The sequence below is a fragment of the Pantherophis guttatus genome, chromosome 7 (assembly GCF_059756535.1).
Source record: "Pantherophis guttatus breed Tessera chromosome 7, ASM5975653v1, whole genome shotgun sequence".
Lineage (NCBI taxonomy): Eukaryota > Metazoa > Chordata > Lepidosauria > Squamata > Colubridae > Pantherophis > Pantherophis guttatus.
The window spans coordinates 38,203,353-38,217,615 of NC_142069.1; the positions used below are offsets into that span (position 1 = coordinate 38,203,353).

Consider the following 14,263-nt stretch of genomic DNA (forward strand, 5'->3'; position numbering starts at 1 on the left):
GTAATACATTTTAGAATATAAATGAATTGTAGTTTTTCAATCATGTACAATATTTAATTTTTCTGGTTGATTTTGGTTCAGTTTTTACAATTTAGTAAGTATATCACAGCATTGTCTGTCTTTCTCTGTCTCTCTATCTGTTTATCTGTGTCTCTCTACTATCCATTGATAATGCTGTGGTACACGTAGTAAATTGTTCACCCTAGGAAAATCTGAGGTTATTACAACAACTGTGTAATATTACCAATATTAAGAGAATATATTTTAATTCAATGTCAGGTAAAAGCAAAGACTGAATTGCTTCTGTCAGCGGAGGCAGCAAAAGCTGCTCAGAGAGCAGACCTTCAGAACCATTTGGATACTGCCCAGAATGCATTGCAAGACAAACAGCAGGTGAGAGAAATAGAAAGGACCCATACTATGGCTTCACAATTAAGAAAGATATATTTAAAACAAGATCAATCTTATGTATCATCATCTAAAATATGTAACTCTGTGATGCTATTTTTATATTTACCTCAAATAGCCCGAATGATACATTTAAAATATATAATTTCTAAATAAAATATAAAATGTTAGGGGGAGAATTTTTTGGGGGGACTGCCGCTTGGCTGTTGAAAGATGGAGTACAAATCTTTTTGTTTGTTTTTTTAAAAAATGTAACTAAATGGTTCTTTTTGAGAATGAGCATGGTAGAGGAATTAAGATTCGGGACTAGAAGAGTGACATTCTAGTCTTTTTTAGGTACAGAAGCCAGCTAGATGACTTCCTCTAAGCCTAAACCAGCGTCAGGATCTGGGACAAAGTGGCTAATAAACAAGCCCCCTTGTCATACCATGCATTGATATCTTCACTATAAAAAAACTAGGCGAGTTCAGGGAAAAAACAAGTGGACCCTGCAACCATGAAGGGCAAATACTAATAAAAACTATTTTTTTTATTACTGAGAATTTTCCTGTGTTCATATTGGCAGGAAGCACATATATTTTATTTACTGCCTTTCTTTTTTTAGAGTATAATTGGTTTTGATCTGAATTCTACAGGTAAGTAGGATATGTACAAGGATCTCTTACATTAAAAGTACATCTTGAACATCTTTGTGTGAATTTTTGGTAATTATTCTGTAAGAGTTAATTCCACGTAGCCTTATCCTACGTGTGTCCTTCCCAGATATGTGAATTCCAACTCCAGAATTCTCAGCTATGTATGGTCTTACCGGCTGAGAATTCTATATGTTTAAAAGGCAGATCAGGACAGACTTTTAGTGATATGTATTGACACAGCTCATGTCTAAATTATATTTTAATTATTGTTTTAAGTACAGTGATGTTCATAAAAATTATGTTGCCTTTGTTGTAAATGTTGTAGTTAACTACACTGATGGAGATTATTTATTTATTTATTTTATATGGCTGCCCATCTCATATATATCTATCTCATATATATCTATATCTATATATCTATATCTATATCTATATCTATATCTATATCTATATCTATATCTATATCTATATCTATATCTATCTATCTATCTATCTATCTATCTATCTATCTATCTATCTATCTATCTATATTATACACTGGGAAGTGTATAAAAATAATCAAGTAACCAATTATAAAGAACACTATAATGCAACAATTAAAAATGTTAAACCATTTAAAATGTTTAAAATATAGCAAGTAAGAACTGGTGGGACTGAAGACAAAAGGAAGTGAAAATGAAGCTAAAGGACTTTAGAATTCAAGCAGACAAGCACCTGCCACATAACACCTCAGATTTAACAACTGTTGATAAGAAATATGTAAAAGTCTGAATAGTGGACATGGAAGTATCTGGACACCATAACAGAAGAGAAAAGAATGGAGAAAAGCACAAAATAAAAAATCCACATATATAAAAACAATAGTGGCAAAATACTACCAATAGTGATAGATGTATCACTAAACTTCTAAACTAAACACCAAAACTTCTACAGTATCACTTGAACACCATCGGCACTGAAAAAATCCCTATCAGTCAATTACAAAATTACACTTGGGACAGCTTGCATCCTGCACTAGTACCTTTAAAATCACCATGCATTCACACCTGCCTATCACAGGTCCTTGGGAAAGACTGAATTAGTAAATAAAAATGCCAAAGCGAGTCTAAACTTCTGGCTGACTACATGACGAGCATAGTAATTTTTATTTTATATACTGGATGTTTTCAGATGTAAAGTGTTTCTTTCATACTTAAAACTAATGTCACTGTACTAGATTGTCTAAAAATGTTTTTTTTTAAATTATTGCTAATAGGAACTAACAAAAGTCAGCACTCAGTTGGATCAAGTTGCTTCCAAGCTGCATGACAAAGAAGAATATTGTATACAGCTGGAATCCAGTCTTAAAGAGTACAAAGAAAAGCACCTTAATTTAGAGCAAAAAACAGAAGAGCTGGAAGGTCAGCATAAGGTTTGTATTTATTTATTTATTTTAGTTCATATTTCCAATTGTAGCTGGTGTCCATATGGAGAAGTGATGAGAAAGGTAGAACAGCTGATGCAAAGTATAGTTATTATTAAATATGAAATGAGCAGCTCAAACAGAAACTGATTTCACATAGAAGCAGATAGGAAAATCTTAAGGATAGTCAAGAAAAGTCAAATCATGTTTATATATATAAAGTTTATTGTCGTATGTATACCCATACAACGAAGTATACCCATACAACGTATACCCATACAACGAAATTCACATAACACCCAGAGACCAAGCCCAACACACATGACAATCCCCAGACACATTCTCATCTACCAAAATTCCCCATCCCTAATCCACCCAAGCATTAACTGTGGAAAGTGTGAAAGAAAGATAAAGATTCGTGTTTTTCTTATCCTTGCTATAACAGAAAAGCACCAGTTATGTATTTTGGTCCATAGCAACAATCTTTGGATCATAAAAGTCACAGAGAATTTTTGCTACACTCTGCTGGTTTCTGTTTATATGCCTTTTTTCATTTTTCATTTGGAATATGACTAACACAAATTTTTAGAATTGTAAAAATTGATGCTTCTCTGCCTAACTTTCTCCATAGAAAAAATTCCGATCACCTAAATCTTCACCGATTGCCTAGATATGAACCTTGCACAACTCTTGAGAGATTTTTACCTCCCTTTAACCCACACTCTAGAAACAACAGAATGGCAAGAATGTCTTAAGAAATAGAAAATAGGAGGAAATGGCAAACCTGAGACTGTATAGGAGAAGAAAGATGACAAGTATTGTCAAAATAAAGAGTAGAAAAAAAAGACAATAATGTATTTTAGTCATTGAGAAATAAATATACGTATACTAAAACAAACAAAGCAAAGTTAATCCAACAATGACTGTTGGCAACCATTGGTAGGTCAAGCTTGCACATAATGAAGCAGAATTTTGCTACTTTTAGACAGAGATTTTTTCTCGTCTGTCTGCAAGAGAAAATAGTTTCCTCAAGTTAGTCCTTTCTTTTGTTTCCTATGCTAATTCAGCCTGGAGTATTGTTATCTTCTAATGAATGTTAAGGAAACTTAATTATATATTCTGTTCAAGTCAGTAACAAACTAAGAAGGTGTATCACTTGTGTATTCTTTGAGTTCTGTAGGCATTCAGTTCATAAAGGGCCAAATTGAATGGCTAAGGCCTGCGTTAATGTGCTGGAAGCTCATGGAGTCTGCGGTAAATGGCATTTTTGTGCCTGTTCTTCTGTGTTTTCTATTTACTTTGCTTCCTTCCACACTGAAGTTGACTTGTTCATCAGGCAGACTCTGTCAACAAGATTGGTGGAGGTAATATTTCTAACAGTCCACTGATCAACAAAAGACTGTATTTGTTTTTGTCTGCCTGGATAATCAAACTCAAAACAGCAGGAACCAAAAGGAAAAATATTTGCTTCTAATTTCTTTACCAAAGCATTTTAAATTGTTCTTTAGTAGTTTTAAGTTTAAAAAATTTCTGGTGCTAATGATAGGGAAAATATTTGTAGTTTGTAACCAGAGTAATAACTGCTATTACTATTACTACTGTAACTGTTAGTGGGTGAGGAAAACTAGAAAACAGATTTCTATACTCAATCAGACATTGATCAACTTCATAGAGAAACTTTACAATCAAGAAAAAAGTTTTTATAAATATTGAAGTTAATACATTGGAAGAACAATTAAATAATGAGATTTGAAATTGCAAAAAAGTATTAGCAACAATTAATACTTTTAGCAAATTTGACAAAAAAATTGAAGTGCAAGAAAGCAAAGATTGCCTTATTTGAAATTTGTACATACATTTAAATGATATTTGTGTGATGCAAACAAGCATGCATACATGCCCAATCCAGTAAGACAAAAACAATAACAAAACGAATGAATGCAAGTACAACTCTGCAAAATAGAAAATAGTTTCAGTGAACCTGTTGCAGTTTCTTCATGAACCAAAGGACTGATTGGTGAAATGACTTTTTTTAACTTAATAATTTTATGCAAAATGGTTTTCTTTGGAATACTGTGTAATCTGAGCGTTTGGTCATATTTTGTAGTCATTGTCAACTGGTGTTGCTTTTGACATATGCTATAACTAAATGTTTACTCAGAAGAGATGACTAGGTAAAAGGATACCACTCTGAAAATTTGGAGGGGGTTAGGATAAGAAAGGTTGGAAATCCTATTGTTTTATATTCTACTGAGGCCAGTTTGACCCATGCAGAACAAAATGTTTTGACTGTCCATATTCATATTTGTTGAGAGAAGATAAGTAAAGCCAAAGAGGGTTCAGGTAATCTCCTTTCTGTTATCATTATATCATTATCATTTTGTTGTAATTATCTGCTTTCTAAAAATTATCATTACAGAAACTTGAAACTGATCTTTTTGAAGTTTTGGGACAAAAAGAAAAGGCTGTTCAAGAACTAGAGCAGCAAAGGAAACAGTGCACAGATGTGAACCTCAAAGCTGCAGAACTGAGCAAACAACTAGAGGAAGAGAGAAAAATGTATGTTAAATTATTTGAATGTGCCACTGTTAGCTGTAGCCATGTTTTAAAAGTTTCTAATTTTCTAGCATATTTTTTTCTTGTGTATTCTGTTGCCTTGTTGGAGTGAAAACTAATAACTTTTATTTTGAATTATACATTTTGCTTAAATCTGCGTGGCATTACACATGTTTGGATACATACATGCATACATACATACATATATATTTTCTGAGGTTTTCGCGGGTGTTTGTATGTAGGTCTTTGGTATTCGGGTTTTCTCCCGCATAAAATTGGAAGTGTCTTGGCGATGTTTCGACGAAGTCTCATTCGTCATCTTCAGGGTGGTGTTTTCGGCTTCGTGCTTCTAGGAGCAATGTATGATCGCAGCTGTTCCTTCCTTTTAACTGCCAGTGGTGTGGGATTGGGTGGGAGCTTGGCTGTGTTCTGATTAGGTGGAGGTGTGTTCTGATTGGTCGGGGGCTTGGCTGTGCTCTGATTGGATGGGGAGTTGGCTGTGCTCTGATTGACCGGGGGTGTGTTCTGTTTGGGTGGGGGCTTGGTTGTGCTTGGGTTAGTCTGAGTTGCAGGGGGATTTGAGCTGGTGAGCTGTGTTGATGTTGTTTGGCTTCGCGTTTGTGGTTGTGCCACATCTTCATGGTGCGTGTCCGTTTGCTTCATGTATGGATTGGAGGGTTTTAAAGTGGCTAATGATGCAGCTGTGGTCTGGCTTCTGGTTTGTGGTCGTGCCTCATCATCGGTGTGGGTTTGAGTTTGCTTTTTGCGTGGATGTGTGGTGGTGACATCCTGTGTGGTTTTTGTGAGTGTGGGTCTGGTGTCATTCTTTGTGTTAGGGACTCATTTGTCAATAAGGGCAGGTTTCCAAATAGCTGGTAGGCGGGAGGTATCATCTCGTTTATTCATGCTGTGTGGGCGTTTTTCTATCTCGATGGCTTCTCTGATTATTCTGTTGTTCAGGAGAAAACATATATATATATATATATATATATATATATATATATATATATATATATATATATATATATATATATATATAATAAAAATGTCTTTTGCTTTGTTAGTATATAATAATTATTATTATTTTACTACATTTTTAGGCCACTCTTCTCCCCTACAGGGTGACTCTGGGCAGCTCCAGTAATAATATTCAGTATTCAGTAATAATACTGAAATAGTGGCATTAACTTTACCAAGCAAGATATAGGATGTTTGTTGAATATGTTGAATATTTGAAAAGTTTTATATAAAAGTTAATGCTCAATTATGTAATTTTGAACTTGAAATAATTTCATTTTTATACATTGTATACATTGTATTTATATAGGATATCTACAGCCAAATTAGATTTACAGAAAAAAAGTGATACATTAGAAGAAGTAAACCAACAAAGATTAAAGCAGGAAGAAGAAAATGAAAAACTGAAGTTAGAAATTGAGAAATTAAATCAAGATAAATTGAAGTATCACAGGGAATTAGATGGAAAGCTGCAAACATTAACAGATGATTTGAAGAAAATGAAGCTGGAAAAAGATACTCTATTAAAGGAACTTGAAATCCTCAAAGGTAAATTGTCAAACAGCAACAAATCTTTGGAAGAAGCAAAGGATGCATTGGAGAAAGAGAAACAGAGAGGAAAGACAGCTGTAGCAGAAATTGTGAGTCCTGAATTTTAAATAAAAGTATTTTCTATGTAACCAATTTCACTGTTTGCAGGCTACCTGTGAAAATTCAAAGCAATATCTTAGTGGTGATGGCATTGACTATGGAAAGTAGTGAATAAATACTTAATTGAACACTTTGCTTATTACATGTGTATCTTGGTGCCTAAATTCATAGCTTATTTTGAAAAGAAAATGTTATTATTGCTTGGTAAAACATAATGTTCTTTACATAACAACTTTTGCTCCACTCTCTCATAGGTTTTGCTTTTAAAATCATAGTGATTACAATTTGTATTTATTACATCTTTGTGGTTTCAACTGTGGTGTGAATTCTTGAAACTGATTTGAAAGGATGTTAGAGTTCATTAGTAATATTTGTAATGTATTTTAATAATTTAACAGAAAATTCTTATTAAATATTGATTTTTATACAGGAAAAATCTTGTCAAGAAGCTAGGCATCAACTTCAGTTACAGTCGGAATCTATAGCTAAAGAACAGAATGAACTGAAAAACTTACTGGAAAAACAAGAAGGGGTAATATTAATTGTTGACCATAAGCATGACTCCTATGGCATTCAGATACAGGTGGTCCTCGACTCAATGACCACAATTGAGCCCAAGACATTTGTTAAATGAGTTTTGCTCCATTTTACAACCTTTGTAGCATAGTTGTTAAGTAAACCATTGTAGTTGTTAAGTTAGTAACACTGTTATTAAGTGAATCTGGCTTCTTCATTGACTGCTTGTCAGAAGGTCACAAAAGGTGATCACGTGATCTCGGGACACTGTAACGATCCTTTGAGTTAGTTGCCATGCATCTGAATTTTGATCACATGACCATGGGGATGCTGCAGTGGTTTTAAGTGTAAAAAATGGTTTTAATATTTTTTCACAAATCACTTCAAATGGTCATTAAAAGAACTGTTGTACTTCCTGTTGTGCTACAGGTAGTCTTTCTGTTGTACAGACTACCTGTAGCATTGCTATATTCAGAACTCTGTGGAAAGGAAGAATTAATTTTCTCTTAATTCTATATACAGTTTTTTCTCAAATGAATTATGAATTATTGCTGTGGGATTAAATTATTTGGTATGCGTATATGAAATACATGGAGTTTCATTATAATTGGATTTTTGAAAAATATGTACTTAGTATTAAGAAAAATGAAGTAGTAACATGAGAAAAAAAAGAGATTTTCTATCAAAGCATAATAATTGCCATAATAGCAATGGTGTTGAAGTAATACTATATTTCAATATTTAGATATCCAAACAAAGAGCAACAGAGCTTGATTCGGCACGTGAACAAGTCCTGCAGCTTCAGGGTATTCTCAAAGACAAAGAAAAAAATGAGCAACAGCTCCAATTGAAGGTAAAAGAACTGAAGGAATCTTTCGATCAGAAGAAAAAACAAAATGAGATACAACAAGCTGAATTAAAAACAGCCCTATTAGAAAAGGTAAATTCATATACCTGTAATCTCTCAGTAACATTGTATAATATTTTGTTGCTTCATAATAACTTTATTCATATAATAATAACATGATTTCATAATAATTTTTGGCTGATGCTGTGGCATCATATCAACAGCATAATATGTGGAGGCATTTCTCCCTCCATGTATCATTTATAGGCATATGAAATAATTCTTCAGAGCAAGGTATACTAAGGGAGGTCTGTTAACATGTTTACTGTGTTGTTATGCTTGGAAAATAATTTGCTGCTCAGTGGCAAATATGAATTTAAATGAAATACTAGAAAATTATGGAAACGAAGGATTCTTTAGCCCAACTTTTTATTATTAGCTCACACTGGAATGATAAAAAATAGATTTTGACTTTCCTCTTCAGTAATTGAGTATAAATAGTAAGCGTTCATTCTAATTTGCAGGCAAATTAGACAAAATCCATGTTTAGCTTTCTAGCATGTAAAGTTTGTGTCTGTTTTTGTTCACCCATAGATTCATTAGATGATACAATTTGGTCAGAGCTTCCCAAATTTTTGAATGCAATGGTATTTATATATGATCTTATTTATTTTATTTTATATATTTTTTGATTTTATTTGATTTTTATACCGCCCTTCTCTAGCAGGACTCAGGGCGGTGAACAGCCAAGGTAAAACATAGCATACAAAATTTAAAACAATTTAAAAAGATATTAAATAGTTTTGGCCCACAATTTAAAAACACCCCAATAAAATCAATTACGAATTAAAACCAAAAGATGGGATCAAGCCAGCCATTATCTGTTTTCCCAATTATCTTCCTGTGTATAAGAGAAATATATCTTGTGCATGTATGTATTAGGCAGAACTGGAAAATAAATTGCAACAACAAATAACATTATCAGAACAAGTCCTTGCTACGCAGAAGGAAAAAATAACAGAACTGCAGAAAGTCCATAAAAAAGCTCAAGAAAACATGGAAAAACTTCAACTAGATATTTATGGTAAAGAATCTGAAATCTTGGCTATCCGGCAAGACCTTAAGGTATATGACTATGTTTTGGGACTGCACATGTTTCTCTCAGTGTATGCATTGTGTAAGTTAAAAGATTCTTTTGGTTAGCACTTAAGTGAATAGTTGAAGCTAACAACATATTTCAAAGAAGAATCCTTGTACTTGTCCCAAATCCCTATACTTCATTTTTTTTTCTATTCAACTGTAGCTATTCCTCCATGTATTTTATTTTATGTATTCTATTTTATGTATCTATGTTACATATTCTACTCTATCTATGTATTTTATTTTATGTATTCTCCATGTATTCTATTTTCCCTTGTCCCAAGTTTTCTATTTTTTTTCTGTAATCAAAATGTCCAGACCTCATTAAGATATTTTAGCTTCGGACAACTCATCTCAGCCAACTCGCTGTGGCCAACTAACTGCGGTCAACTTGCCATGACCACTTATGGTCATGCTTACCTAGAAAAAGCAGCACATGGGGGAATATAACTTTAAAATAAACAGTTAAGATGAAATGCAATGAGGTTGGGAATGACTATATGAAGTGTTTAATTTAATGAGTGCTAGTGATAGTTTATGAGACTTTAATTGACATGGTAAGGTGTTTTTTTTTTTTGGTAAACACATAAACATGTATACTCACCCACAGCCAAGATTATATTGTGATGACATACCCCTTGAATTGAAGGAGTAATGTAAAAAATAATAAACTTAGAAGAGTAAGATCAACAGTATTGCCTAATGGCACCATCTGCTGGAAGATAGGTGCAAATAATAATTTTGATATATGCCTTTCCATTACTTTCCTAGTAAAGCTATAATATAGTTAAGGAGGTTATTGAAGAAAGCTTGGAATTTGGAGTATAATATACATTTAATCATTAAAGGAACTAATTAAATAGTCCAGCAAGTAGCAATAGGGGTCATTTATTTGTAGCTTCTTTAGTTAAATGTAATTTAAAACCTTTATTAAACTATTGTTTGTTATGTAAAATAAAGATCTGGTAGAAATTAAATTGTTGGGGCAACGAATATAAAGTCTTCTGTTCCTCATATCTCTTAACATATTTTTCCTTATCTCAGTTATAAAGTCTCATCCTGCATCAGTTCTCCCATCACTCTTTTACTGTCTAGGACATGGGTGTCCAATCTTTTGGTTTACTTGGGCTTCATTGAGTGAAGAGGAATTGTTTTAGGCTGCATATAAAATATATAATATAGTTAATGTATATAAATCACATAATAATTTTAAAAGTTTATGATTTCGTGAGGCCGCTTTACTAGCTGTCCAGGGCTGCATGCAGCCATGAGTTGGAAAGGCCTTGTATAGGAGAGAGGTTTGCTGGGAAAATATACTTGCTGTTTGCTGTGCATGGTGAATTAATACAAGAATAAATATTTTATTGCGTGACCCATAGCTCAATTTCACTGATCAGAATGATAACGAACTGGACTGAGAAATAGTGAGTGGCCCAAAGTCACCATGACGGTTTTTGATTTCTAAAGCAGGACTAGAACTTAACAGTCTCCTGGTTTCTAGGCCAACACCTTAACCACTACATCAAACTGATTTCATTTTCAAAAGTTGTAAATTGTATTTTACTGATGGCTGATGGTCTATGAACCTGTGAATGCAGGGTGGGTTTTCAAAAGTCTCAAGTGATTGAATGAGAAAAAATACCTTCTGTATTAGTGCAGCAATTTTTTTTCTTGCATTGCTTGTAGTTATATTTTTGTGGATCATTTTTGTCAGCTAAAGTGATATATTCTTGTGATACTTTGCTAATAGACCTTTATTGTAATTCATATAGGTGATTTATTCATCTTTCACCTAAAAGAAGATTGTTAGTTGTAACTCATGAAGTAGCTCTGGAGTGATAGTGATTCTTTGCTTTCAATTTAGGTTACAGAAGAGAAGCTAACTTTGGCTCAAGAAGAATTGATTTCTAATAGAAATCAAATTAGTAATCATAACCAATTGATCAAAGAACTTAAGACAAAAAGATCTGCACTGGAACAGGACCTATCAAAAAAAGAACAGCAACTGAAAGAACAAGAGAAGTTGTTACAGGAAATACAGAAAGATAAGGTAATGTGTTTTTTAATCCTTTGAACTATATATAGTATGAACAGGATATATACGTGTATACGTATCTATCTGCAATATAAGTGGAAAAATTATATTTCCTTTGGTTGTTGAAGTTGGAAGGAATGGTCATGTTTCAATACTAACTGTATTATGTTCATGTAATATAGAGTACTCAAGTATTGTATCTTGAAAGATAATTTTCTTGGCTATTAAGAATAGAATACTTTATTGGCCAAGTGTGATTAAACACACAAGGAATTTGTCTCTGGTGCATAAGCTCTCAATGTACATGCAAAACAACAAAGTAATAATGATCATAATATCAAAGTAATAATAATCATAAAGATGATACCAATAAGAGAAAGTAATGGAACAAACGAGAAGGATAAAAGTAATACAGCCATATTACTTAGCATCAATTCAGTAAGTGCTTCTTTAGCCTTCAGTTGTATCAATTGTATAATTATCTTTCTTTGAGTCAAGAGATTTAGTTCTCTAATCTCAAAGCAACAAATAGTAACATAGTATCTTTGAAATTCAATTCAATAAATTATGCAACATAAATAACTAGGTTTATCCATAGTACATGAAATAATCGTATTTATCTCTTGGAAGAGGAAGTATAGAGTCTCTATTAAAAGAATAAATTAAGAAATAACATTGGGATTAGTGGAAAATATAAATTCAGTTATCCATTGACTTTATTTGAATGAATGCTGTTCATTGAAAGTAGTAGCTTCTTTTTGAGTAAATATGCATATTTATTAAGGAAGGAATATTTTAAATATACTTGTTGACTTTTTCTGAAGGATTTAAAAGAAAAAGATTTGTTTAATGAAAAATCGAAAACCTCAGAGCTCTATAACATAAATTGCAAACAGGAAGAAGAAAATGTGAAACTAAGGGATGAAATTAGACTCTGCAAACAAGAGTTTGAGAAGGTATGTAAAGTCATAAACATTCCAAGTTTATCAGGATTATATTGTATAAGGCTTTGGAAAGTGCACATTAACATTGTTCCAGAATTGTGCTATAAGGCAGCCTAAATGCACTGAGGTGTGATCTTGGCTTTGAGATGAGCTTCTTTAACCTGCTGTTTTGATAAGTATTTTTTCAGCTCCGATGAATTCTTTCCTGCCTAAGTTTACACATTTCTTAGTTGCTTGTTCATTTGTTTGTTTATTTAAAGCATTTATAGGCTGCCCTACTCAAAACTATTTTACTATGAGTAGCACAATAAACCTGTAAAAAAATAACAAAATAAGCAGCACCAAGTAAAATAAATATTACACTAACTATGTAAATATTAACAATTAATTGGCAATTGGGAATGATGTTCATTACACTCTTCCAAACTGGAGCTCTAATCATATTGATCACAAAACCTAAGCGTTTTCTTAGGTTTTCACTCCCTTTCTCAAGGGGTGTGCAAGATTGGGGCCAACTGTATGCCATGGGAAAGAGGGAAGAGATCATTTCAGAAGGTAGGCACCACCACAGAAAAGGCACACTGCCTTGATCCCAAAAGGTGACATTGTTTCAGGGAGAAAACCAATGGCATGCCGACCCTCGAAAAAGGCATTTTTGCCAGTAACTCAGTCCTGTGCCATCTAGGGCGTTTTTATTTTTTTTTTGTGATAACCAGCCCCTTGAAAGACTATAAGAAGCCAGTGTATCTCATAATCTAATGCTGACCACTTGGCACAAGTGATAGCTTTCAGTTGATTTTCTAATTGATCTTCAAAGGCAGTATAGAGTATAGAATACATTGCAATATCCAACTGAGAGATGAATAACTTCAAGGAGGGCCTCATAATTTAGCAATAGCTGCAATAAGTGCAAAGAAGAAATTCTGCAAAGAGAAAGGCATTTTCAGGTATTGTTCATTAATGCGGCCGCACGGGGGATTATGGGAGCGACGGGGCGCTCCCATGTGACACCTCTCCTGCGCGAGCTGCACTGGCTCCCGGTGGTCTTCCGGGTGCGCTTCAAGGTGTTGGTGACCACCTTTAAAGCGCTCCATGGCTTAGGGCCGGGGTATTTACGAGACCGCCTTCTGCCACCAATAGCCTCCCACCGGCCAGTGCGCTCGCACAGAGTGGGCCTCCTCAGGGTGCCGTCCGCCAGACAGTGTCGGCTGGCGACCCCTAGGGGGACAGCCTTCTCTGTGGCGGCGCCCACCCTCTGGAACAACCTCCCCCCAGAGATACGTACAATCTCAGACCTCCGGATTTTTCGTCGGGCCCTGAAAACTTATTTATTTCAACTAGCCGGGCTGGCTTGATCGCACAGTTTTGGGTTAAATTTTAATTGATTTTAAATTGGGTTTGTTTTAAATTGTGGTCAAAAATATTTAATTCATTTTAAACTGTTTTTAAATTTTGTATGTTCTGTTTTTATTTCGGCTGTTCACCGCCCTGAGTCTTATTGGAGAAGGGCGGTATATAAATTGAAACAAACAAACAAACAAATAAATAAATAAATAAATAAATAATATAATATAGATAGATAGATAGATAGATAGATAGATAGATAGATAGATAGATAGATAGATAGATAGAATTCTTTATTGGCCAAGTGTGATTCATATATTAGTTTAATTGAATTTTTTTTTGTTTTTTTTGTTTTAATAGGAGGTATCAAATCAAAAAGATGCCAAACAGCTGTTGATTAAACAGAAACTAGAACTACAGGAAAAGGTTGATAATTTTAGTACAGCTGTGGAGCAGGAAAAGAAAAACCAGGAAGTCATGAAAGATCAGTGGAAGAAGAAAGAAGGGGAATTGAAGAAGAAATGTGCTGAGATAGAAACAAAACTGGTCAGTACGTTTTAGAAACAAATCCAGAGGTGTATCTCCATAATGAGTAAAGTGATCCGTGGAATGATTTGCAGAGCCATAATGTGTAATTTTATTATAAATGGAGAGATTCCAATATTCCCTTTTCTTCTTACTTTTTATATTACAGCCAGTGAGTAAAAGGCAAAATTGCTTACGGAACACATATTCTATTTATTTAATTATTAATCAAGCAATGTACAA

At 33.6% G+C, this 14,263-nt stretch overlaps 1 protein-coding gene across 3 annotated transcripts in view; it reads left to right on the top strand.

Moving 5' to 3' along the window:
* EEA1 (early endosome antigen 1) overlaps window positions 1–14,263 on the top strand; it is a 52,746-nt gene that overhangs the window by 33,919 nt on the left and 4,564 nt on the right. For 2 of the 3 annotated variants that reach the window (XM_060694629.2, XM_087874010.1), the window contains exons 16-25: window positions 280–393; window positions 2,299–2,454; window positions 4,865–5,004; window positions 6,329–6,659; window positions 7,100–7,201; window positions 7,931–8,125; window positions 8,975–9,157; window positions 11,037–11,222; window positions 12,032–12,163; window positions 13,856–14,041. In XM_060694629.2, the coding sequence (XP_060550612.1) occupies window positions 280–393; window positions 2,299–2,454; window positions 4,865–5,004; window positions 6,329–6,659; window positions 7,100–7,201; window positions 7,931–8,125; window positions 8,975–9,157; window positions 11,037–11,222; window positions 12,032–12,163; window positions 13,856–14,041 (1,725 nt within the window). The remainder of the gene's footprint in view (window positions 1–279; window positions 394–2,298; window positions 2,455–4,864; window positions 5,005–6,328; window positions 6,660–7,099; window positions 7,202–7,930; window positions 8,126–8,974; window positions 9,158–11,036; window positions 11,223–12,031; window positions 12,164–13,855; window positions 14,042–14,263) is intronic. The other variant, XM_087874012.1, reaches the window with a different exon arrangement.